The sequence below is a fragment of the Barbatula barbatula genome, assembly GCF_947034865.1.
Source record: "Barbatula barbatula genome assembly, chromosome: 9".
Classification (NCBI taxonomy): domain Eukaryota; kingdom Metazoa; phylum Chordata; class Actinopteri; order Cypriniformes; family Nemacheilidae; genus Barbatula; species Barbatula barbatula.
In genome coordinates this window covers 21,710,903-21,738,832 of record NC_136772.1, presented here as the reverse complement: position 1 = coordinate 21,738,832, position 27,930 = coordinate 21,710,903, and the positions used below count along the sequence as shown (strand labels likewise).

General features: G+C 39.6%; 1 protein-coding gene across 1 annotated transcript in view; it reads right to left on the bottom strand.

Moving 5' to 3' along the window:
• Positions 1-27,930, bottom strand: part of pard3bb (par-3 family cell polarity regulator beta b) — a 287,217-nt gene that overhangs the window by 33,282 nt on the left and 226,005 nt on the right. Inside the window, exon 20 of the mRNA XM_079465100.1 lies at positions 14,329-14,449. Within this exon, the coding sequence (XP_079321226.1) occupies positions 14,329-14,449 (121 nt within the window). The remainder of the gene's footprint in view (positions 1-14,328; positions 14,450-27,930) is intronic.

Sequence of the window (27,930 nt, the reverse complement as noted above, 5' to 3'; positions counted from 1 at the left end):
ACTCGACCAAAGAGTTATTGAAAAAAAATGCAGTATTTATAGTATTACATAGAGTACATATATGAAATATGAATACTTACTAAATTATCATTTATAAATCTAACTAAATATATAAAATCTTTCAAAATGTTACTTATTATGAAATGTTACTTCAAATTCACCTCATCAGCTTTATACACCACATTGCTAGACATAAACACTGGCAAACATAAGCAAATCCGGTTTCATTTTTTTATATAAATCTACATATTTGATTACATAATAAATGACATTATTATAAATCTTCTGTTGGTTGTACTTGTTTGTGCGGTGTTAAAAACTGTAACAGAACATTGTTCTGTACCAGCGTTTTTTTACATCTTTCAAAGTGGTCTATAGAATGCTAACACGCATAAGAGAGACACGTCACAGACAGAGACCCTACACCTGATAAAGAACTACACGACTTGCACAGACCTATGATGAATTGCAAAAGAGATGTTCACATATTTGACTGTGTGACTGCTTGCAGAAATAGATTAATGTTTGACTCTTTAAAAAAACATGAAAGTCCAATCGAGCTCCTGGAAACAGTGACCTTCTGCGAGAGGGAGATTTTTTTCCTAATGAAAAGAACAAAGGCAGAGGAGTCCCCGTGTCCTGAATTCTCATTTCTTCACTTGAGATTCGGGGAGAGAATGAGAGAGAGCGCGCCGTGGGTGTGAAGCTGGTACGGTCGTGATGAAGCTCAGGCTGAGAGCACCATCATTATTCAGCTCAGTTAATGAGAGGAAAGGCTGAGGCTTCGGGCCTCTCACTACACAGATCAGCAGAGGGTTGCGCTGTGTATATTGCGCACTCCTACCTCAGGAGTGTCAGACTACTCACCTTCTGGTTCTGCAAGACTGGCCTGCGGCAGCCATTACCACCATTGAGCGGGACAAGGATGTGCCAAGTTTAGAGAGCAGTAGCGGGGTATGACAAGATCATACGAACTGAAATAAATCCGGATTTGGACGATTTAGAGAACAAAAATGGCTATTCATGTCTGGTACAAGGGAAGTTGAGGAATCGCTATGAGTCAGGAATTAGTCATTCATGTAAAAGTGTTGGATTTGAACAACGAACCAAACAAAATGTATTAAACCCATAACACTGGGTATCGACTGATTCTGCATGACTCAAGGAATCGAATGAGATTTTTCATTTCTTTCATGATTTAAGACCAAAGTTTATACACCAAATTAGCTATTTGTATATCTCTGAACCACTAGGTGGCGCTGTGCTGAAATTGTGTATTACCTCAAGTCACGACTGCGATGACATGTGCCAAGTTTCGTGTCAATACTCGAAAGTTTGGAGAAGATAGGCCGCCAAATCCGTTTTGGATACTCACTGGCGAAGTCGTTGATGTGCTTTATGAGAAACGATTGGACAATCGAACATGTTTTAATTAGTTAAGATCTTAGAACCTTTTAACGACTCAGGACTTGATCCCTAATTAGTAACAGACAACCATTCTTTTAGATTAGGTTTGGTGAAAGAAAGAATAATTCAACATTAGCTTGTTGTAAACTGGGGCTTTTCAGATTTTTCCTACATGATTATTGTGGCCAAACTAATATGCAATAACAATTTCGTCCATGGAAATTAAATATAATGGTTACACTTTATATTAATGCACACAAATTCACAACTACTTGCTTATGAACATGCATATTGGTTAGTGTGTCGAAAGCACATGATTAATGCCTTATTCTTCATTACCCTATTATACATCCCTTACCTTAATCCTACCCAAAACCTAAACCTAAAAACGATCTTATAAGGAGTCATTTTAGGAGTTTATTCAGACAAAAGTCGTAGTTAATAATTGGTTAACAGTGTTGGGTGTAACAAGCTACTAAGTAATACATTACTGTAATTTAATCACTTTTCCCTTATTTCTTCTGTAATTTAACTACAGTAACTTCTGATGTAATTAAACGACATTCTTTGTGTAATATATGTGTGTGCAATAGTGCAACTGACATCAAAATTCAAAGTCTAACTTTAATATCTGTGCTTTAGTGTATAATTCTAACATTTGTAATACTTTGGTCAGTTTGGTCAATACTACTTTATATAGTTTTATCATATTTATTTGAATTAAATTAAAAGAGCCGTTTCATGTTTATAATTGAATCACTCAGCTAAGCAAGGTTGATAAAGGACATAGAAAGTAACAAGTAGTAAGTAATTCAATACTTTTTGGAGAGAGTCATTTGTACAGTAATCGAATTACACTATTGAATATGAGAATTGGTCCCTATTCTAAAGTGTGACCGTATAAATAAAATAAAAAATTTAGATTTATACGTATCATTTATTTTACATATTTATTATATATATCATTTAATTTTGATTAGTTATTAAAGTGTATTATTTTGTTTTCTCTACTTTTTGGCGAATATAACAATTGCATAGCATGTCAATGTTCACAGTTATCAATATCACTGTAATTGTCAATACTGGTATACAGTATCGTGATAATACTATACCAGACTCGTATGAAATACCTTCATGTAACAAATGACCTCATTTTGAGGTTATGCAAGCCAACATTCACTGCACTAAGAAGGTGACTGAGCACTGATCACAACTGAAGTAAAAACACGAAGACCAACTTTGTACATAAAATGCAGATCACTACAAATACTGGCGGTGCTGAAAATAAACTAGTGGAGCAAGTAATGAAGAATAATCTTCAAGAAGGTCTTGACAAATCAGTTCAAGGAACCCTTTATCCTCTACGCAAATCCTAGTTTAAGAGCAGCGACCACAACCGGGCTTATACAGCTTGACGATGAGGCAGAAACTTCCAGACTCTAAATTGATGTACAGTAGCTGAGCTGGCCCACAAGGCCCACAGCCAGAGCCAGAACTTCATAATCAGATTAAATGTAGCTGATGAGGTGTGGGTCGGTACTCTGAGCCCTGGTGCTGAGCGCCACGTGCTGGGCTTGAGGGTTATCACAAGCTCCCCAGACGTGCTGATTGGAATCGGGCAGCGGGCCGCTCTGGGCCAAAGGGAGGTTAGATTAGAAACGCACTGCAGCCTGCACATAGAGGCTTCTGTTTTCGTAAGTGATTTTCTCTCCCCCTGCAGCGGATTCATCCAGTCCCGGTAATAATCAAATGCAGATCTAACGTTACCAATGATGAAAGCCAACGGCACACAAAGCTACCTTTCACATTTGACCTGTATTAGCGGAGTGAGCTTAGTGAATGAATACACTTTATTCTAGTCTCGATTTTTAAGGAGAGTTTGGGACCTTAACGCCAGATACAACCATCTCCTCATCTAAACAGCCCTTAAAGGGATAGTAAAAGAAAGGTATTTCGAGAAAATGGTGGTTTTGTGTTCCTACAATGGAAGTCAACGGGGGCCAATGCTGTTTGGTTATCAACATTCAGGTCAGGTGAATCCAAAACTGGTCTCATTATTTTCTGTAGGGCTTCTTTAGATCAATTTGATCAATTCATAAAATACAGACGTTGGGCATTCTGAAAGAAAGCAGCTTCTCAAAGAAAGTGTAGACATCAGACACAACTTTATAAGAAACTGTGTGATCTTTGGACGCCAGCAGACTCCCCCACCACCAATGAACAAAAGCAGCTTAGAAAGGTCAAACCATACCGTAATCCAATTAAAATTCCACGATTATTACTGAACACATGCCCTGTCTCTATTCTCGTCTGTCTCTAAGCTCAGACAGTCATCTGATCGATTTATCCTCACTTTGACCTCTTAACACATGAAGTCTGGAGAGGAGATGCCCCCAGTGTTCAACTCTCCGACTCTGGTTTGCCCTTTTTTGGTTTTGTTCCCAATACTTGGCTTCTTTCCGCTCTCTCATCTTCATCTCCACGCTCTTTTGTTTGTGCATTTTCTTCTATATCAGGATTCCACTTCTAAAGGACAGAAACCACAGAGAAACTCTCCTCCCCAACAGTAAACATAAACATCTGCAGAGGAACCTCAAAATCATATCTCTCGAACAGCAAATGTCCCCTTCCCAGTGAAACTAGACCAAGTGTGCACGCCAACGACAGCCATGTGTCTTATAATCATCATCTACGAACACACATCGTAAGCTACAATCCCACGGCCTGTAATTGTGACAGGACCTACGCCCGAATCAAAATTCAGATCCAGCCTTTAATCAGTCAGAAGATTAGACATGTTCTCACGGGCCAGGGAAAGTGTTTAGGTTCCAGTGACCACACCGGTGTAGTGCAAGGCGGGTCTGTGATTTGAAAGCCTGATGGTTTTAATGACTGTGGGAACTGTAGATGCATCGCTTTACACCTTGTCGGCACTAAAATTTCGGCCCCCAGAAATGCTGAAGTAGCTTTTTTTGGACAGAGAAGGGCAGCGAAGCACTGAGCTCTGTTGTGTGTCAGCGCGGGGTGAATGTGCTAGGATGTGCAATGCTACATATTTTCAAAATCGTATAACTGGTCTGCAGGAAAACAGATTGACACGGTGACCTAAAACGTCCATCTGAATTAAAGCAACTAGATTAGTCGACAATCAAGAACAAGTAATATGTGCCCTACTGTTTAAAAACTTACCCATTCGTAATTTTTTCCCCATTCTTTAGTATAAAACAAGATCTAGAACAACAAGACTTGAAAACTGTTTTTACCCACAGGCCATTAGATTTTTGAATTATTCCCATCAACTGTTACATGTATTTGCAAATTTGTGTATATATTTTTGTGTATTTTTAATTTATTTATTGAATTGTGTCCTATATCGTCTATTTGTTTGGTAAAAGCGAGTCGTGCAAAGTATGAATTTTAGTGTGCGGTTTAAAGGTAAATTTGGTGCAGGTATGATTGAGTTTTAAAATTGGGCTTTGGCGTATGTATTACTCGCAATCGGAAAGCGTAAAAACTCGTGGGATTTATAAGCAGGTCTGAATTACTCACCTGTATACAGTTCTTTGTTTGGTTGAACACAAAGAAAGATATTTGGAAGAATGTAAGCAACTGAGGTTTCTGGGGAACCATTGACTGCTATAATAGAAATAATTATTGTATCTTTTTATTTTGTTCTGTTGAACAAAAAAAATATGTTGAAGAATTTAGGAAAACTAACAGTTCTAGGGCAACTTCGACAACCGTTTTATTGGTAGTCAATGGTGCCCCAGAAATCTCAGTCGCTAACATTCTTTCAAATATGTTTCTTTATGTTCAACAGAATTAAGACATTTATACAGGTTTGAAACAACTTGAAGTTGAGTTATTTATGACAGAATTTTCATTTTTGGGTGGAGTATCCTTTTAAACTGTGGTGTTTTTTAAGCTGTGGTATTTTTTATATATATATATATATATATATTAAGTAGTATTCTCTAAAATATAGAATAATAGAAAACTCAACAATATGGAGAAACAAAAGTGTATCTCTAAGAATTATGTTGTGACTAACAGCAAAAAAAACCCCCAGCTCTGGTCAAGTGTCTTTCAGTGTCAGCTTTTTAACACTACACAAGTGTTAGAACAAAATACTTTTTTGTACTCTTGGGGAATATTACAGCAAGCTTCTTGAGATCTTACCATGTGGCGCTTTTATAACAGCACTGACTAAAGTTCTTATTGTGTCCTTATTTGGTTTAAAATCACATTTGTTTACATAATTTCATGCATTTAAGCATATCGATATGTCACTACTTTTGAATGGTAATGTATATTATGTTCATAATGGACAAAGGATCCAGTGCTGGTCTGTAAAATAACTGTTTACAGTAGGTAGAGATTTTGTCAGCTGAGAATGAGTCAGTTCCTTTCACGTGAGATCCGAAAAAAATCCTTTCAGGGAGTGTCCTCACTCCAGAACATAGCTTTTAATTCCTGAGAATGTCTTGAGTGGTTTGGACAACAACCCTTGAATTAATCATATGCCTTCACGCACATCTGATTCAGGGTCTTCATTTTCAGCTAGAAAATCATAAAGCTTTGTGGTGACATTTTGTCTGTTCTTTTTGCTTCTAATATTTCATTCTGAGCAAATCTTGATCCATCAATATCAATGACAAATCAGCACTACAGTTCAGCAAGAGAACATCACATTATTCATTCTGAGACAATAACAAAATACAATGGGAAATTCTCTTCGCTGATGTATTTATAAAACTTAACGCGCCTTCCCAGACACATCCCTGACTTCTCTGAAATGCGTAATAATTGTAAAAATAAACCCACAACACATAATTTCAGATTTTCCAGAGACGTCATTCTACAAAAATCAGCTTTACTTCCACTTTTACTAACGTGAGGAAAGAAACAAGGATCTCTTAACGCAGCCATTTATACAACTTAAAATAGTCCATTTGCTTACATTACCATTCTTGCTATTTTTCTAACATGAGGATATGTGCTCAACAAACTTAAGCTTCATTTATGTAAGTTTACTTTCACTATTCTCAGGCCAAGTAAAATTAAGGTTATATTGCTTGGCAAACTGCGCTACTTATGTTGTATTTTCAACCTGAAACAATACGCAGGCACAAAAGCCTTTGAATTCATCCCCCTGTGGTATCTCACTGGAGACGTCAGCAATTTTCCTAAAATATGTTTGAACAGGAAACAAAGACAAGAAACTGACCGACCAAATACATTATCTGAGGGTGAACTTACTCTTGACGTATGGAAGCACTCTGATAAAGCTGGAATCAGTTAGAAATATCCAATGTCAAAATAGACCGTCTCTATAATCATCATCATATTTATTATGTTAACTGTATAAAAGTATAAAACGTTATTGAAAACCAACTGGCTATTTCCTACATTATAATCTAATAACAAAGGCTTTCATCTGCAACTGTGGTTTTTCCCGTTCAGCGCTGAAAGCCAATGTGTAATTTATTTGGAGGATCTATTGACACAAATGCAATACAATTTACATAACTATGTTTTCAGAGGTGTATAAAGACCTTACATAATGAAGCGTTATGTTTTTATTACCTTACAATGAGCTATTTCTATCTGCATAAAACGCAGGTCCCGTTAGATGGAATTCACCATGTGGTTTCTACAGTAGCCCTAAAAGGACAAACCTGCTCTACAGAGCACGTTTCATAAATATGTTATCTCCTTCGGCAAGGAAGCGAAAACTTAATCGCTTTTTACTTCTGCGACATTGGCTACGTTTTCATTTCTACTTCTGTGTCCACGTCGACAGGCAATGACCACTAGGTGATAGTGCCCACGCGTGTGTTGCTTGTATAACCAAGACAAGAGCCGAAGAAGAAGCAGCTTGTTTGAGAAGCTTTACCAGTGATAGTAGGTAAGTAAACGTTTTTTTGCAGCTAGAGATGTTAAATACAGAAGAACAAATAATTTACTTAAATAATTCATTCGGAAATGTGTTTGGTAAACATGGCGCTTTCGCTGAGTTTTTAGACCCCGAGGGAGGGGTTCAAACAGCCCAATCACAGCGCATGCGGTACGTGTAGGGTCTGTGTGAGTTGACGTGTTGTGAAATTTTTAGAGACGTGCCCGACTACATCGTAGCCCTAAAGTCACGTGATCCACACATGGTCCACACAAACCCAACGCATCAACCATTGGCAAAACATTTGAGAGATCTGAAGCAGAAGTGTGAGGCAGTAGTGAATGAAAAATGGCATTGCTTTAACCTCTGTGAATTATGTCCAAGAGGCTGGTGAAACCTCATCGGTAGCTATCGGTGAGTCAGATGCTCTTCTTTGATCCTAAGCGGCCGTGACTGTTCCAGCAGATAAGGCAGAAGCGCTATGACATTGCACCTGAGTCAGCATCCAACTCACCTTTACCAATAAATCACGGCAGTTCATTCCACACCTGGAAACCCACTGAGGGCTCATATAACCCTCAGGCTGACAAGGTGAACGAGAATGAGCAGCTCGGGGAACGGAGCGGCGGAGGAAGTTGTGGTATTTTATAACCTTCTTTGATGCCCTCCATTCTCCCTGTGATAATGAAGTCACGTTGAGTGCTTGAACTCGGCCATTCAATCATGCATGTTAATGCTCAATATAGACAGTCAGTCATTACTTCATGCATGTCTAGAGCTCAGACTGCGCAGATGTGAGCATCAGACAAACGGGCCAGGTCGGTCAGAGCGAAAGGCACCATCACGCCACCCGGCTGACGCGCATTCCAGTTCTGTGAGGCAGGAAAAGGGTCCCATTAGGACTGTCTGAGAAGGTAATGAATATACAGAAGGTCACGACCTCTGTTCAGACATAGTTACATCATCATCAGCTGGTTTATGAGGCTCAACATCGGCCCCCGAAGCTCCAGATGAGAAAGAGAGATAGAGGCAGAGGATAACAAGCTGTATTTGTCTTCATCACTTATTCTCTGATGGGCTGTGATGTAAGGAGTTTTGAAGTGATGATAGAGTGCCGTGCTGAAACAACATGTTTTCGGACACAATAAACAGGGGGTTGGGAATTAAACTGTGTATGTCTAATCCTCTTTGAGATAAATCAAAGCCTGACTGGTGGAAGTTTGCTATGATTCAGGCTAAGTTAGTATTTAATAGGAAGCATTTCGATCTTTGTGTTTTTGGTCCTTTTGTAATACATATAGTTGAGGAAGAACCACCTCGCCACCGTTTAGACCTGAGGGTGAATTTCGATTTTCTTTTCAGTCTGGAGACAAGTTACAAACGCCACTTTGAAACAAGTCATGGTGGCTATTTTTGTAAAACCCTACGGGCAACTATTTTCTGTCTGGGCAACAAGTCCAGCTCCTATTTGCTGAAATAGTAAAGGCCAAAACGTTTACATAGAATAACACAGCGTAATACAATTTTGTTTCGCCCAACAGTTTTATCGTTCTAGTACAATTCTGTGATGCTAATTGTGGTTAAACTTATACCGTGTAGCTACCTTAAACTACCCAGTACTTTCTAAGTGAAGTACACTGTAAGTACACTATAGGTACACGTACTGTAAAATAAAGTGCAACCCCGAAATGCATAAATGTGTGAAAATATTTTTCCGTTTTTAGTATTACGTAGATGCAAATAAAAGAATTGGATGTTCCTATTCAGCATGTAAAACACTTTCTCCGAACCCATCATCACCCATAATTGGGTAACAACAACCCAAGTTAATATATAACCCACCGATTGATACTGTCCATATTTTACCCACATTGGGTTAAAAACAACTCAGTATTTTTACGAGTGTGAATACAAAACCTTTCTGAAAGTAGCAGCAGAACAAGTGAGTCTCTTAACTGTAACTGAGTGGGGTTGACCATCTTCATGTGTTCTCGATTATTTAATGGTGCTTTCTTAACTCATGACCTTCTAAAATAACCTTGCTACTTTAAAAAGCAATGCTTTGACCGTAAAGCTCAAAAGCACTGAATTCATAGCAGAACTTCAACAGTGCTTGGAATACATTGAGCAACAGTGTAAGTGGCCATTACCAATTTTTTGAACTTCCTCTTCAGGAAGGGTCTGTTGGCCTTTTACATGCAATCCACTTGAAGAACGAAACATTTAGAACAATCTAAAGCTGACACGAAGACGATGACATCCTGAACGTATTAGTCTCGCAGCCCAAGTTTGATACAAAGGACAAAAGCTGCTCTATATGAGGCAGAGGAAACTTGGAGATACAACAGCAGGCCGTTTTACTGCCTCAGTTGCCAGCTCACAGAAAAAGGCCATTAAAGTCAATTAAGAGGAAAATCAGGATGGAAATGAATTATCCAGTCATCTAATCTCATCCCAGCCATGTGGTGATCAAGAGGGTAGATTATCACTCCACACAAATTAGTGCCGAGTTCAACGTCTTTCCCATGGGTGGCCCTTTTGTTTGACGTCAAGGTGAAACACAAGTTACTGCAGTTTCAAATTCAAAGCCAAAACAACAGAGTAAACTAGTGTACAAGCGACATTATGGCACATTTGTGATAATAAAGAAACACAGGCGCAATATCTCATAATGACCAACACAATCTAGTCAAATTAGTGCAAATTAGCACAGGGTTTAAGATATGCTTTTTTGGGGACGCTAAATAAAGCCCCACATACCAGTACAATGTCAAGAGCAAACCTTATTAAATCACGTCGCTTGATTCATTTAAATACTCTCCTCCAATAAAGTTTGCGTCCGAAGAGGAAACTCTTACAAATGCATATGTAATCAGGCTAGTTGCAACAACAGCTGAGTCCACATTTTTTTTGCGCTAATTTTCACGCCGTGTCTTACCGACAGTACTTTTTTTACGGCAAAAGAGGCGTTTGCGCTGTTATTCGAAGCTGTTAGTAAATCTGACCCGTAGTGTGTTATTACTAGGGCAAGAGTATGCGCAAAATAAACTTTATATATACATTATATCAGTTATTTTATTATAAACTTAGTTGTGAGGTCATAAATGCTCGCAATATCCGGTTGACCCTGCGTTATTGGTTTTAGAAGTTGTTTTCTGGGAATAACATACTTTACAAAGTCATGACTGACCAATCAGAATCAAGTATTCCAAAGCGTTGTGAAACCATTCGTTTTTACACCAATAAAGTGAACACGTTTTATGCCGCGGTCAGACTAGACGCTGTGCCAAATTGATCTGCGAATTTGCAGGTCAGAGATCACCAAACTTGAACATTGCTATGCAGCTAAATATTTTCGGACGGGCTTGCGTTTCCGGTCTGATGCATTCGCGTGCGTATAAATGGAAGTCAATGGAACGAAAAGACAAGTGTGACAGCGGCTTTATATCTATAAATATTTTGCTCTGGAAATGTGATCCTCTTAATCTGTAGCTTTGTTGAGGTGGGCGACTGTGTGCTCTCTTATGGCTCACTTCATATGATAAATTAAATGGAGCGCTTGATGTGGAATGTGGTAGTGGCCTCGATTGTGGCTTTCAGTGAGGTCCATGAGACCACAGAATATACAATTTGTCTTTGTATGTTCCTGCAGTGTGACATTGAAAGAGCAAACTAGAACAGAATTTTCTAACAGTCTTCCAAGACCACCACGTTTCCACAGTAACTCACAGACGCTGGTGAGCGCCGGCAGGGTAGCTCTTGGACGCTACGGAATCTCACTGACTTATTAGGGTTTCCCCTCACTCTTTTCTGCTTTAACCCTGTGGTTTGTACGGATCACAGAGAGGAAAATATGACATGGCTAGCTCAGGGACGTGGCAGAACAGTCATTTAAGACGACAGGAACCTAAACGCCGCTGCTTATTGTTACGGTCCTCCACTGGGCCTCGTAACACCATGATTATAATGTTGATTCGTGCTTTGTGACAGGATTCAGAACCAGCATCAAAGGATCGCATCACATCCTGTCCCATTTTTGCCCGGATCAACCTTGGCTTTTGCAGAGTTGTTCCCATGATGCACACAGCAGCGCCACAGAATGTGCACAGAAAAATGGAGGAACGGAGCGCATCTCCACCGCAACTAAAGAAACGACGCCCGTGCAGGGAAATCCGGCACCCAACAGGAGAACATAAAACAAATATTCTCATCTAGTATTTCAGGGGGAAATATTTCACTGCTGGCAATGGGGTTATGAATGTGTAACTTGCAAGAACGAATAAGAAAAAAGGAGTTACGGGAAGAGTGTGTATGTTTCGGGGTTTTTTTGACATTCAGGAGATGCAGCTGCTGACGTGTGCTGGGGAAAGATCTGGATCGTGTCCCGGCTTAGGAAAGGAAACAGCGAGCGGTTGCCCTCAGTGCAAGACAGGCAGAGAGAGAGTCTGACAGATTTGTGAGGTTAGTTTCTTATAGAGTCCCTCATTTCTCTTAAGGGATGCAGTGAGAGAGAGCAACAGATAGAGAGAGAAAGAGCTGTTTTTGCTTCATTTGGATGACAACAGTAGTTTTAGCATTATCAAACCAACTTTAAATGCCCTATAAACAGTCACAGGACTACCAGATATACAGTTAGGTCCATAAATATTTGGACAGATTTTTGAAATTTTACCCGTGTACCAAAATGTATTTGAGTTACAGTTTTATAATGGACATTGGCTTAAAATGCACACTCTCAGTTTTATTTAGAGTGTATTCACATCCAGATTAGCTGGAGGCTTGAGGAATTACAGCTATTTTAAATATACAGCTACTGTATGATTACAGCATCGTCATTACCACAATTTATCACCCAAGTTATTTTAACAAATACAAGATAGAGTTGTGTGTCTTCTTAACCAGTCAATAGGAAAAAAAACGACGTCACAAATGTCAGCTCATTCGGGCATCTTCGAAAGTGAACTTGTGGTCACTAACTGACTACACCACAGGCATGCCTGAGCTGCGCAGGCACTGATATTCATGGAGCGGTTGAACGGTCATTAATTAATGTCTATACACACTATATCCAACCCTACTTGATAGAAAAGTTCGGACAAACACATAAACCTTGAAACTTTATCCATAAACAGAAAGAAAATGCTGTGACATCAGCAGCAGTCTGTTAGTGAAGAAGCAGAGGATAGAAAGACTAAACATTCACTGGAGACCAGGACTGGGTGTGAACTGACCCATGGCAATATTTGATCCATTGCCATTTTCAGTGTTAAGATAAAAGAAACTACATTCAATAGTTGAATCAAACCGTTTAAATCAAACCTTGTGTTTAACAAAACAGAAATGCAATATAATATACATACCTATGTGTTCAGAGGTGTATAAAGACCTTACATAATGAAGCGTTGTGTTTTTATTACCTTACAATGAGCTATTTCTATCTGCATACACCGCGGGTCCCCTTGCATGGAATTCTCCATGTTGTTTCTGCAGTAGCCCTAAACGGACAAACTGCTCTAGAGAGTGTCATAAATAGGCCAAATAGAAAAGAATGGAAAACGTGACGACATCTTAGTCCTGTGTCAGCCTCCGTAGTGCTTCAAAAGGGTGGGGGGATTGGAGAGAGCCGTGGTTGCAGTTCACCCCCTCACCGCTAGATGCTGCTACATTTTATACACTGGACCTTTAATGGAACAAATCCTCTTAATTTGATTGTGTTGCCTTGCTGCCCACATAGACACTTTTAACTGACTTTTACGGTTGCATCCTAAGCTTCACATACAGTAGGCATGAACTGTGAACCACCCGTAAATAGAACAAGACTCAATACTTTAGCGTTAAACGTTAGCACAATAACCTAATCGTTTTTATGCATGTAAAATGCAATTACAAATCAAAAATTCCCTAGCCCCCTCCTCTATTTTCTTTTCCCCCATTCTATATTACAGCGCATTATGATACTGACTTATCAGCAAATGATACAAACAATACTTGCTTGCAATTGAGCAAAAACAAGGTTTCAGCGATTTGGAGAATTTTGTAACAAAACATGAATCTCTTTCATATATCTTTTGTCCTGTGAATATGCTTGATGGCTGAGCAAGCGAGATATGTAAAGCTATACCCATAAAAGGGCTAAATCTGCGAGCAGAAGAGTCATAAGTGCGTATGGAAAGAGTATTTTTATCCACGGTGGAGGCTACATCACAGTAACAGATCAAGGCGTGGAACGACGTGTGAATGTCTGTCTAAGAGTGTGTGTGTGTGTAAAGTCACAGGATAAGATGATTCCTCTCATGTTCCCTTCAGGCAACAGTCATCATTCCCATGATGCAATCAACAGGCCTGTACGTAGCTCGAAATTCAAAGCGTTAAAACGGCACGCGCGTTTGTTCTCCTGCAAAACTGAAGATGATAACTTTGTTTTGACTGTTTTGATGCAGACGATGTTTGTTTTGCTTTAGTCGCTAAATAATTAGTGTTGAATAAATAGATAAATAAGCCCAGATGAGCAAACGAATAAATGCAGTGTCGACCTTAATGAGCCGGCTGGTTAGATTGCGTGATTGCTGTTTGGAGTTAGTTTAATTCGATCTGTCTCTAATCCCACGGCCCGCAATGCTTTATTGTACACCGCGGCTTTGAACAAACACGCCGTGCCTCATTTGAATTTTAGAAAGGTATAACTATTGATCTTGCACAAAAGGGAATTACTATGTTTTCTAAGAGAAAATGCATTACGTTGGTTTGTTCCATTCTCGATCAAGTAGAAGGTTATGCCAAGACGTTTATGTATTCGATGGAAGTGTGTGAATTAAAAATGGTATTAGAATTCATACCGAGACTGATTTACAGTAGTGGAGTCAAGCCGGCATTCGTACATTTAAACCGTAACTCCGTTTGACTTGGTCGCAAAAGCTAAACACATGTTCTGACTAGCGTTTGGCTCTTGGCAAGCGTTCCTTTTCGTACCCGGTGGGAAGTTGAGAGAGTTTGTGATTGGGTGGCGTGTGGGTTTGATGTCTTACTCTGTGTGGGTCGTACTCTGGTCCTCTCCGCCGGGCCTCCACCTCCTCATAGGCAGGAGCTGCTCCTTCTCTACGAGCCTGAAGATACTCTCTCCTCAGCTGCTGGATACGCTCCATGCTGCTGTAAAACAAACAAACATCTTATAAATGTGCTGGTGACAAAAGATGGACTCGTAACCAAAGAGTCAAGTGAACCCTTCACACTATGTTCATTCTGTCATCATTCACTCGCCCTCTTGTCATTTCAAACCTGTATGACTTTCTGTCTTCTGCAGAACACAAAAGAGTGTTGGTATTCGAAGAACAGCGGTACCCATTCACTTGCGTTGATTTGTGTCCATACAATAGAAGTAAATGGGAACCACTGTTGCACGGTTACCAGCATTCTTCTTTTGTGTTCTGCAGAAGACAGAAAGTCGGACAGGTTTGAAATGACAAGAGGTTCATACATGCTTCACACAAAAAACCTGACCAGACACACCAAAATGACGTCCTTATCAGACATTCACGAGGAGAAATTGTCATATAGTCTTTTGCTGAAGATATTATGTGCCGCAGAGCTGTGGAAAGATAAAGTCCTGCCAGCCAACTCCCAACACACAAACACCAAAATCAATCTTTTCAACGCTCGGCTAACACAAACACAACCCTTCCACAACTGTTGTTTTCTATTGTCAACACAGAGCGGGCAGCCGTGTCGACCATCACACTGAAGGGGGAATGTAGTGATCAGACACAGTGGTGAGGATCAGACAGTCATTTAGCAGGGCATCGACCCCCCGGGGTCCCGTGCCGGTTTAGATACGATGAATGTACAGCTGAAATGGTAAAGAAAGAAACACCCAGAAGGTTCAGCTCTGGGGAGGGGGAAGAACAATGCAATAAGGATAATGTTTTCATGACCTAGACTGAATGTAGCCAACAATTTAAACGACGAGAAAGGCCTTTAGAAATGAGTTTTGGGCGATGTCCACCAAATTGGCATCGGAAGATGACTACAGTGAAACATCTTGATGGATGAAGACACCGGGGGGCGGGGCGAGGTTACATTGGTTTGCTAGATGGCCACTTGCCAAAACATTAGGAACAATTGTATCCGCGCTCCAGACTGCCTCCAAATCTTACTTGGGCATGTACGACCTGCAAATTTGGAATTTCTTCCAGTTCATGTGGAAAGACGAGTAGATCTTGAGCCCACCAGTGTAGGATGTGTTTGTGAGATTAGTTCAGGTGGTCATTGACAAGTTGACACACACATTCACTGTTGTCACTTTATACATCCGTCTAAGTATCGCGCCCATACACGCATTGCGTGGCTTCCAAATCATACTCGACCACGGAAGTGCGAATGGACGAGCTTGACACGTGCCCAGAATATCATTCTGTGGACTCGGCTGTCAACATACGTTGTGCTGCGCGCGTATGCGGACGGAAATTTGTGGACGACCGCGGACCCTCCTGATGACGTTGGGGGAATCACAATGCCAGCCCAACATCGGCCCATTCCTATTAGAAATACAGTAGTATACTGTCGGAAAAAATCATCACAGGTCCGAACAAGATGTGAACATGATGTGAGGAAGCACTCCGTGATCACATCTCTGCAATGACGATCTCAGTTTTTGTCCTAGCCAGCTAAAGCAGACTGAATGCAGTCTGGCGTTAAGACATTTTGTTAATCCCATTTCTATTTTTGCAATATCACTCTTAGTCAAATGTCACTTGGATTTAAACATCAAATGTGTTCAGATTTTTGTGATTTCTCTTTTGGAACGAGAAAGAAAAAATACATCAAAGGTGACGCATTGGACTCCCTAAAGAAAATGGTCTTGTTTTTTCAATAAAACGACAACTCCACAACCAGAGAACAAGTAGTGCTTTCATCAAAAACAAGTGCAAGCTGACCGCTCTTCCAAATTCCCTTCAGACACCCACAGAACACTGCAATTCAATTTATGCTTTTTCAGACTCTTGACCAATCAGATTATCCGGGAGAGAAACAAAGACAAAGAACAAGAGCAAGAAAGTTAGGATAAAAGAGACAGAGATTAAAACAAAACAAATTAACATGCCTTTTTTAAAAGCTTGTGAGGGAGTGCCAACATGCATTCCAGAGGGATGATGCTGTGGGAAAGGGACGGAGTGCTGCAACCCGGCGTCTATTTCACATGTGACACGGTGTAGTGAGGTCACACAGCGAACCACCGGTCTGTGTAGAAACATGCACACAGGGATGCAAAGGTCTCGCTGTGGATTACAAACACACACCCACAAAAAATATTGGCCGCCCTCACTCCATCACGAGCCGTCATAAACAGCCTTTTTCTTCTATTGCTCTTTCAGGAACAATAAGGATTGCTGTGATTCAAGCGGGTGTAATGTTGCCAGTGACGTCCCAGAGGTATTGCTGTGAACCACGCGTTCACACACACATAAAAACACACACATTTCTCATTTCAGCCCGATTTGTGTTTCGTAGCCACACAGCGCAACGTGAACTTCTACTGATTTATAATGGCTGAGATTCACCGGTGGGACAATATTTTATAATAGTTAAAATATAAATTCTGTCATCATTTGTTCATTCTCTTGTAGCTTCAAACCGGTATGACTTTCTTTCTTCCGCGGGACACAAAAGAAGATATTTTGAAGAATGTTGTTAACCAGCACCCGTTCGCATTGGTTTTGTATCCGTAGAATAGAAGTGAGCGGGTGCCGATATTTCTTCAAAATATATTTTTTGCATTCTGCGTTAGAAAGAAAGTCATACAGGTATGATTTTCATTTTCATTTTTGGGTAAACTATCCTTTTAACCGCAGAAAATCCCACCAGGTTTACGTATGAAATCTGCAAAAAAATTCGTATTGCACATATAAACAACTATACTTAAAACTATGTAAAAATCACTATCTATTTTTATTATATAACGATTATATTATATAGAGTCGAAAATCGTAAAAGTTCTTTCATTTTAATACTTTATAAAAAACAAGATCCTGCCAGGAGAAGATAAAAGATGGATATAATTTCAATCTCTCCTTGGACCATATCCAGCCCTGGTTATATCAAAAATGATTTTCAACGTTAATAGTCATTATATGAATTGATAACATTCATTTAATCATCGGTATACGCAGATATCACTCTGAATAATCTGTATCACTTTTGAAATGCAGACATCTCCACTATTTATACAATACAGCACATGCAATAGTGTTGTTATACTGCATAATAATGATAAGTGATTTGCAGGCCGCCATATGAAGTTATGCTGCAGTATTTTGTTTACAGTACACAGCAGTTTTCCACAAAAGCTCGAGCGACATATGAATCAGACAAAATATGGACAATTAGTTTGATTATTTTTCTCCGGCAGTACTGACGCAGCAGTATCAAGTGCGGCCCGTTGCCAAGCAACTCATGCACCGGCAGCCGATCTGAAATGCAGACAACGCAGTTGAGCGGAGTGATACAAGGAGTGCAATATTATTTAGCCTAACAGCACTGGATGTAAAATCTAATTTGTGGATTGGTGACCAGCGGCTTTAACACATCTATTGTGAATAGTCCAAAGGCTTGGTGTGTCTTGTGTCATGCGCCACCAATTGAGCAAAAGAATGCAGAACACGAAAGAAGATATTTTGAAGAATGCCGCAAACCAAACAGCATCGGTCCCCATTGACACAAAACCAGAAGACATTTCTCTAAATATCTTCTTTTGTGTTCCACTGAACAGAGAGCCATACACAGGTTTTGAATGACACGAGGGTGAATAAATGATGGAAGCATCTTTATTTTTGTGTGGACTATCCCTTTAAGGAACACCCCTGGTTTTGTTTTCGCACAGAATCACACACACAGCAACACACACGCAAGACGCAACCCACACAACAATAAGTCCATAACCAGGTTCCCACATAGATCTGCACTGCGGAACAGATCCAGGTGGACAGCAGTAGGTCAGGCTGACAGCAGCTCATCTGCAGGGGCAGACACAGAGTTATGCCCCGGTTACCACACGTCCATTTTTCACTTCTCAATCTCACTGATTGGAGAGCTGAGAGAATAGAGCGCGACCGTGCAGCAGCATCCATCTTCTCTCCGGCACGCTCCCTCACTGCTACTTTACACAATTTATGAGGGGCAGAACAGAAAAAGAGAGGCTGGAAGAAAGAACGGCAGATGAAATCACATGCATGTCTAGATCCAAATCTTGTATTGATCGGAAAAGTGAATAAGGTCATAAAAAACTAATACATAAAATATTATGACCTTTGCAGCTCAATCGGAGTTGGCTGCAATAGAGAGTGATGGCGTACTGCATAAAAACCTGCTGCGGTGTTCACGATAATGCCGACTGAAATGAGGCGATGCTGTTGATATCTCGAGCGTGTGATTCTCGCTCGGCGGCACGACGTGCAGAACTGCAGGTCTGGACCGGTGTACTAACTCGTGTCACAAGATAACTGACAAAATAAGTCTGACCGTGAAAAACATCAGTCTTGGAAAGTGTGATGGTGTAAAGTAATATGAATATTACATGAAATGATATAGCGAATGCAAACAAACATGTGACATTATATACAGTAGGCCAAAACTGATGTTTAAAGGGTCATATTTATACAACATCTGCTTTTATAAACTATTAACAGAGTAAACGATAAAAATGTTCTATATATTTAAAAAAGAGAAGCAATTTTCCAAAGTTGGACACTTTTCATAAAAAAATTAAAATGTATTGGTAATAATCGAATTCAATGATCCTTCAGTGGCAACAACATAAACAAACATTACGTGGCCCAAACTTAACTTGAAAAAAAATGCAATAGCTTTCAAGTAGTTTAACTTAATTTAAAACATATACAATAAAATATTCATAGAAATTGAAAATAAAATAAATTGTCATATTTTAACCTAATGCACACAACACATTCTGTGATGTAACACAACGCAAATATCACCTTCCGGCTACATTATCAAATATTCTATGAGCCTGAGAACCTCAAAAATAAAACAGGTTTGCAATGTTTTGGTCTCTATTCGGCACACCACATACACACCCACCCCTCATAAAGAACAAAACCTGTGTACATGTATTTTCCGCCTGTGGTTTCCAAGCAAACCATTTCCCCTGCAGTGTCTGAGCTTTACAGTTTTGCTTTCAACAATCCATCATGCAGCCATCATATCCAGAACGCCTTAATTACTGCTGCCATTTTGACTGAGCACACTCTTCACCTTCCAAATGAATAACACCATCAATGTTTAATAAGAGTCCTACTCTAATCAAACACACATGAGTGCACATACCCAATGTACACATAGCCTCCAGTCCCAAACATAATCATAAACTCAGCTGGTCACGCACAGAGGGAACCCGACATTAATATGGCTATAGGCCATGCAACGGGGGTGATGGAGGGAGAGCGAGAGAGAGAGCTCAATGGAAAACTAGCATTCTTCTATTTTTACAGTATGCACTGTGCATGAATAAAATGGAGTAAACTTGCTTCAAACTAGACTTTCGTTTCATTTCATTTATGCTTTATTTTCACCCAAAATGATTGATTTACTCATATCATTCCAAACCTGTACGACCTTATAGGTAACATTTTATTTTATTTAAACCCTTCATGTATAATGCATTATAAAATGTCATGATGTTTATAATTGTTTATAATACATTTTATGTTGTTTTAAATAATGCATCCAAATAAAAAGTGTAAACGACAAAAGTGTTATAACGTATCAATTCATTTTGAGACCTTACGATACATTATAAGGTGCATTGCACTGAATAATTAAAATGTTAAAACTACTTGTATAATGCATTATACATACATGCTTTTTTTTTATGTTCTTCTGCAAAACACGAAAGCAGATATTGTGTAGAAAGTTGGTAATTTTATGAACACAAAACCACGGAGACATTTCTCTAAATATCTTCTTTTGTGTTCCACAGAAGGAAGTCATATACCGTACAGGTTTCGACTGACATGAGGGAAAACAAATGATAACAGAATTCGTATTTTTTGGGGAACCATCCCTTTAAAAGTACCGCGTAGCATTAAGAGAACATACACTGCATATACTGTGCTAGTTTGCATTCTGTCTCAGCCGTAGAGATTGGTTTGGTGAGAGGAGGCGGGCGGCAGCGGGAAAGCTAATAAGGGCACTGGCTTTCGGTCTAGTGTTTCCTCCGATAAGCCGAGCGACAGCTCCTGGTGACTAAGAAAGGCTTCATTTGCACTCTGGTCTTCTCTCACAGAAGCTCATTCTACAGCAGCGTTACAAGAGAAAGTTCAATAAAGGGTAAAGATATTTATTTTCTCTCTCTCCCGGTGGCAGGGGAGCAAGGCATTAACTACAGCCAATGGTATCGATTCCCTTGGGTCAGCGGCACGTCTGTGCGACTGCGGCGACGGGGGAGTGTTAGTGTTCGGCCGCAAAACAACAAGAGCTGCGATTTTTATCTATGAATTTTGTACTCGAGTGACTGAGCAGTTGGCCGGCATCCTGCGGAGGTTGAGCGATAGGAGATACTAAATGAATAGAGTCATTAATAACCACAGAGGAACCTTGCAAAATGTCTATGTCCAAGGAATAAAAGAAAAGCCTGCAGATTTCATGATTTCCCTTTCTTTCTCAGAACACAAAAGAAGATATTTTGAAGAATGTTGCTAACTGGCCTCCATTCGCTTGGCTTGGTTTTGTGTCCCTACAATAGAAGTGAATGGATGCCAATTCTTCAAAATATCTTCTTTTGTGTTCTGTGGAAGAAAGAAAGTCATACAGGTTTGTCATGACGAGAGGGCGAGTGAATGACGACAATTTATTTTGGGTGTGAACTATCGCTTTAAATACACACAAGCGTGGTGTGCTATGGTCGTCTCGGTCTTCGACATATCTCTCTTTTCATCTCCTCACCCCGCAGCGAACAGTTTTCCTTTTAGTCTTAACACAACCCCCGCTAGGTCTGAGGGCGGCCTCTCTCTGTGTTTTAATGGTTTTATGCTGGAGAACAAAATTCAGGTCAGCAGTCGGATAAATGTTGCCTTAAACTGGCATGGGGTTTGGGGGGCACATAAATCCAAAAGACGATTCTGCTTTGGACAATGTGGAGATGAGACACACATCAGGAAGCACCTCAAGCGGGCAGTTTCATTGTCGAAACGGACCCAGATGCTGTCAGTTCTAAAGTGCACACAAACCAGCACACATGTGAAACACACTCAGGGCCCGTCTGGGGAATCTTGATGTAATCCACCAATTTGATTCGAAGAAGCTCATCTGGTTGATAATCGGTGTGCTTCTGTCAATCACACGCTCCCAAATCAAAAATCAATTCCAGTCAAGCACTCTTTATCATGCCTGTTTAACACACATTATTACCATATTACCTCAGACCAAGAACAGGGGCTCGAACGTGTTAAAAAACCTGAGAAACCAGCAGAAAAAGACAAGAATTTACTAAACATCACAACTTGGGTTTGAATTGAACACCCACCAACTCGGCAAATGCAGGTAAAAATCAACCGCGACAGGTAAGATTGTTAATTCACTAGCCCATTTGCCAAGTTACTTATGTTTCAGCTCACTTTGCTGCGGAAGTTTGTGTAAGCCTGTGCAGATTTAACAAACCTATTCAACTTTTGAGTGAAAATGCGTTTTTGTTGACGCCAGTAACATCCCAGCACGACATCCGACGGGTTTTCCCAGATCACATCACATGTTGAAAGTGGGTGTTTCACGTTGACTGTCATTTTTGACTCATCATTAAATACAGACTTTATCAAATAGATTTATATTTATATAATATGGACATTTATTCTGTGACTTTGTTAATCTTGTTTATTTCAGTTTTTATTATTTAGTTTTTTTACTGGCCAGTACTGTCTACAGATATAAACAAGTTAAATGTAAGCCTTTTTAGATCTGTTTTTAGACACTTTATGAGAAATGTATGACCACGCATGCGACTGAAATACACATTATAGTACATACAGTATATTACATTATATTACACATGCCCCTGAAAAATTTTGTTTTTGTAAATTGACCATTTATAGGTGTGTGTTGAGGTAAAACAATGATTTTTGACAACTACTAACAATATTTCTCCCAAATTTCAAATATAAATATTGTTTCTATTTGCATTTATTAGCAGAAAATGAAAACTGGAGAAACAGATCTAAATAACAGAAAAGATGCTTCGATTTTTTCAGACCTCAAATACGGCAAAGAAACCTGTTCATATTCACTTTCAAGCAATACGACAGTAATATTTATACATGTTATTAGGAAAAAAGTAAAAAATGATTGTTTATGTGATAACCTTGGTTTTTATTACAGTTTTCATGCTGTCAGTCTTTCACATTGCTGTTGGATGACTTTGTCACTCCTGAGGAGTGTTGCCAGATTGGGTGAACAATTTCAAACCCGAAGGCTCACAAAACCCGCCCACTCCAACAAAAAACAGCCCAAATATTGACTGCCAACATTTTTTAACTGTCTAAAACCCGCTCAATCTTGAAACTCTAATCCTGAGGTTTGATTTTGTTGAAATTCAAGAGACACTGGACTGGAATGGACACAATACATCTAAAAGTGCGGATTAAATGAAACTTTGGATTGCTCTTTTAATTTTCTCCATGGCTGTATAGTCACAGGGATAAAATTCCAAAGTGTCTTTCTGAATGTACTATTTATGTGCATGATATTTTGTCATTTCATTCTGTGAGACTGGCATTTCTCCCAAATTCCAAATGAAAACATGTGATGCGATCTGGAAAAACCCGTCGAATGTCGTGCTGGGACGTTTTTGTCGAAACTTGGTTTTCATTAAACGATTCCTCCTTAACCTTTTTTGTCTATGTCATCTCTGAACATATCATGGCAAAATGTACTTGTTTCTTGCTGAAAAAGAGCGATTTATAGTGACTAGCTGATGTTTAAGGACATGCTGGCGGAGCTGCAAAAAATTCACTCATAACTTTCACGTGACTTTCTCTTAACACTGCAAAGTTTACCACAAGTAAACCACATAACATGTAAGAATGAAGGTAAATGCACATTTCCCTCCAGTCCTGTGTAAACTACGGCATGTAAAGTTTTTATAAAACGTTATCGTGAGATGGCAGAGCTCACCGTCATCCAACAGCCTCAGGAACGCGATCGCAAAACATACAAGGGATCATCAAAAGTTCAGACACTATGCCCATGATAAACAATGAAAAAATTCCTTCACTACTTACTATTTGTTGTCCGTAATGTTTGCTAGTGTCCTTGTGTAGTGACTCCGAACAGAGCTCTCGACCTTTAAGTGCGGCAGGCACCATTTTCCTTACCTTGATTCAAAAGTTTGTATACAGTATCTAGATTATAGATTCCAACACTAGGAAATGTTTTGTTTTACTAAATAGTTATTAGAGTAAGTCTTTTACCACTGTAAAGTGACTTTTACTTGTGATACTTGACTGTTGTAATTTTATTTTCATCACCTAACTTCTCCAAATTCCCTTCCTGAAAATCATATAGCGCTGAACCGACTTCAGATAGCCATAACTTTTAGTATGAACGAAATAAAAGCAGCTTTGCAAAGGGCTTGGACCCTGTTTTTTCCCAGATCGCAACACATATTGTTTTATATTCACATTTATTTGCAAAAACGGGACAAAATAATAATCACAGCTTTCGTGCATCTCGCCTTTCAGTCTTTCACATTACTGTTGGGTGACTTCAGACTCTGAATAGCGGTTTCAACACTTAGGTGCACAAAGACATGCTACAATACGCTCAGCGGAAACATAATGACATTCAAAATATAGCACTGCCGTAAAAGCCTTTTGCTTTCATAAAACAGATGTTACAGTACATAATACAGGTAAGGACACAAATCTGCCATCAAATTGTTATTTCACTTAGCAAATTCATCATGTGCTATTCCTCTGCTAAAAGTATCCCAACAAAAGCTGAAGCCAACATATTCACATAATGACTTTAATATACATTTCAAGCCTTATCGTGCACTTGTGAACATCATTTCAAATAAAACAAATGTTTGTATTTGTATCTAAATATAATGATTTCGTTTGCATGCCTTTCGGTTGAATACCCTCTTTAAAGCTCTCTGGACAAGCCACTTGGTAACAGATTTTTTAGAATCCCATTTAATGAAGGATGAATCAAGTTTCACCCAATTTATGTGTCTTGTTGAATGTCCTGTTTCACTCGGAAACGCATCAGATCACCAAAGTAAATCACATTGAAATTAATAGTTGGCCTCTATAGATGCCGCTCAGTGATCGTAGGCACGGCTGGAGTGTTATACGGACCAAACAGCATCGGTTAACCAGCATTACATTTAGCATTGCCATAATTCAATATCCCAAAATCATCCAATTTTAAATCAGAATGAAAGTCTAACCGCATTCCCCTGACCTGCTGATCGAACATGACCCACATAACACACACCCGTAAGCGAGGAAGATGAATAATTTTGGAGAAGAACGAGACACGGTGAACGCTATAACAGGCACAGCCGCGTATGGACGAGGAAAGGACCTATCAATTTCCTACAACTCTCCCCTTGAATCATTTTACGTCGGGTTTCCGTGTCCTAATTGGTGGACGTTTTCAGAAATGAAATTTGACAACAAAAGATAGCCCGCAATGACAGGCCGGCTCCCCAGCTCCCTAACCAGAAGTGACGGCCCTTTTTATATGCCATCTGCAGTTGAAGAAATAATTCGAAATATTTTGGCTGGTGTAACATTATTTAGACAGGCCATCAATGTTCGGCGACCCCTCCCGCGTCCTCTCGCTCGCTAGCAGTCGTGCAGGTGAAGCTCAATTTGTGCCTGGACCATTTCATTAAAACACCAGTCACAGCGGCTCATCCTCAGTACCGGCGTGCATGTTGGGAAGGCAAGTCTGTACGGTAAGGCGGTAATCATGTCTCGTATTCCAAACCCTCCACTCTCAAATAGCACACCTTTAAAAAGGTCCAAAAAAGCATGAAAATACAACATTTCCCTTTCATTTCCATTAAGTCGAGATGGAATAATGAGGTGAATATAATTTACACCAATTTGAGATTTATGCTTTTAAGAAATGTGCTTTCACATCCGACCGTCTCCAAAAACACATCGCAACCGTAAGCGGCGGGCCGACTTGTTGCTAAGCTACAAGATGCATCTAGAAGAAACCGCTAAGTGAATGCTTTGTGCGAGCGCACACACGTGCGCGTTCGAGTGTGCCGACGTGCCTCAATGGGAGAGCAACTTAGAATTGCCTTTCTTCAATGAGTGACGGGCAGGAAGTTCTTGAACAAATATAAAAGGAGGAAATGCAGAACGTAAAAAGGGAAAAGAGAATAAGAGATATGCATTGAGAAAGCATTGAAAGCTCGGAGGCGGAACGTATGAGTAGCACTTGTACGGTTCTCCAGATTAAGCCGGAGGAATCATAATGATCCAGAGAAACTTCCTCTATAGACCTCTTTCTATTGGTTTCTCAAGTCTTTCGATGCCTATTCACATGAAGTCCGAGAGTGTTCTGGACAAGCCTGTTATATAGAACAAAAAGATTAAGTTATCTGAACCTTTTAAGAGATCAAAGCTGTGTACCGTGCTGTTTCGTTGCTCCCAACTTGATGTGAGCGAGCTTCGCAAATCATTCAGGTAACCAAAGATTCCGCATTGAAGGTTTTTTACACAACTGCAATACTAATAAAATAAACTTTTGTGCTGTTGAATACAGTGTTTCTCAACTGGGTCTAAGAAACATCCACGATACAAAACGCAATTCTAAATGTTTTTCCGATGCGAGACTTTTATTTTGAAAGAAAAGCGAGACAGCTGCTGGCAGATGCCTGACTGAGTGAGAGCTCAATGTCCCAATTCAATATCCGTGTTTAGGTGTTGTCAGTGTCATTATTCTGTCATTGTATTCTTAACTTGTTATGAAATAAAAAGTCTTTCAAAGATCCTGTCCTATCAGACGTTACACTGTGCACACAAATGCGTCATCACTGAAACAAAATAAGTAATAATATGAATTAATATTAACGTAAATTCAATTAAATATAAATAGTTGTATTATTAGACACAAGCTAAAGAAAGATAACTGCAGTCCTGGCGCGCGTCCAATGAAATGGTCTATATGTTTATATTAAATTGGTGGATCAAACCGATATTAAACAACTAGTTTGGGACTGCTATGTAATAGCATTGCCGTTCATTCATCAACAGTAGTCATTTTAGTCACAATGTTTTGTTAGTATTTTAATATTAGTCAATCGTTTTGAAATACATCTGACGTCGGGAATGCCTGATCGCCCCACACTTTACAGAAGATACATGAATTTGTGTATAGTCCAAATGATCAAATAGACCTATTATTATATATACTGCTTTTATAACTTTAATAAGGTTTAATCTATATTTAATGTGTACAGTAAAGACAACGCATGTTAGTTTACATTTGATTACATTTCTTTACCTGAAAACTATTGACCTAAAACACCCGAAAAGCCCTTATTTACATGCAGACGCTTTTATCCAAAGCGACTTACAAAGAGTTCAGGGAGCAGGGAGCGATATGTCATACAAGAGCAATAGTACAATAGGTGCTAATACAAAGTTACTAGTTATTTCCCTTGCATGTTTGTTTCATTGTATTATTTGTTTTTTCTTAATTTAATTCATGCTAAACTGTATTTAACAATATTTGAAAATGAAAGTTTAATTACAGAATTAGTTTCTTGTCTATAGATTATAGAGTAAGTTTTTGCTGTCATAACCTTATTTATGAAGGTGACGCGTGCCAACAAAACAACAAAAATGATAACTAAACCTATTTTACTTGATTTATTTATTACTCCTTTGTGGTTAAGCAGGTGAAATATTTGGCAGGGCAAGAAAAAGTCTGAACCACTGGTCTGACCGGACCGGTTAAAAAATCCTTGGCTTTTCAGCCCCAGTAGCCGAATACAGCGACTGCATTTGTTCCGAATAACATACATTGAAAACGCATTAAAGCCTCGTTGCGGCATGTATGGTGAAAGAGTGAGACAACAGCAGCAGTGTGGGCTCAGAGGAGGGTTCACAGATGTGGGGAGAGCTGAGCTCTGGCACCCTTTAAAAGCGGCCGAGCACCCGCGCCAGCAGCTCTCATTCAGCTTAACAGAATGGCTGATTAATTAACGGGCAGAAAAGCACTCCAGCACTCACACAACCAACACTAAAAGCTTTTCTTTCCCCATCTAGAGATTTCTATAATTATTTTGATGGCGGGGCTGCGCTACAGGCCTCAAGAAAGCGTACAAGGAGGGGAGAGAGCCTTAATAGTGGAGCACATTCAGGATTATTATGTGGGCCATATCTTTCAGCAAGGTATCTGGGCACAATAGCCATTGAGTGGACAATGGTAACCTGTGGAGTAGTTCTTTGATGGGTCGTGCCGCGGTTTGGACCGACCCTGGCGGGTTAACGTCAACGTTTGGAGGAGAAGTTGCTTAGGGCAGCCTGAGTCTTTCGATCATGGGGACATCCAGGACACGGTGTTCATACGGAGAGCAAACCAACTTGTAGACCTCTCCG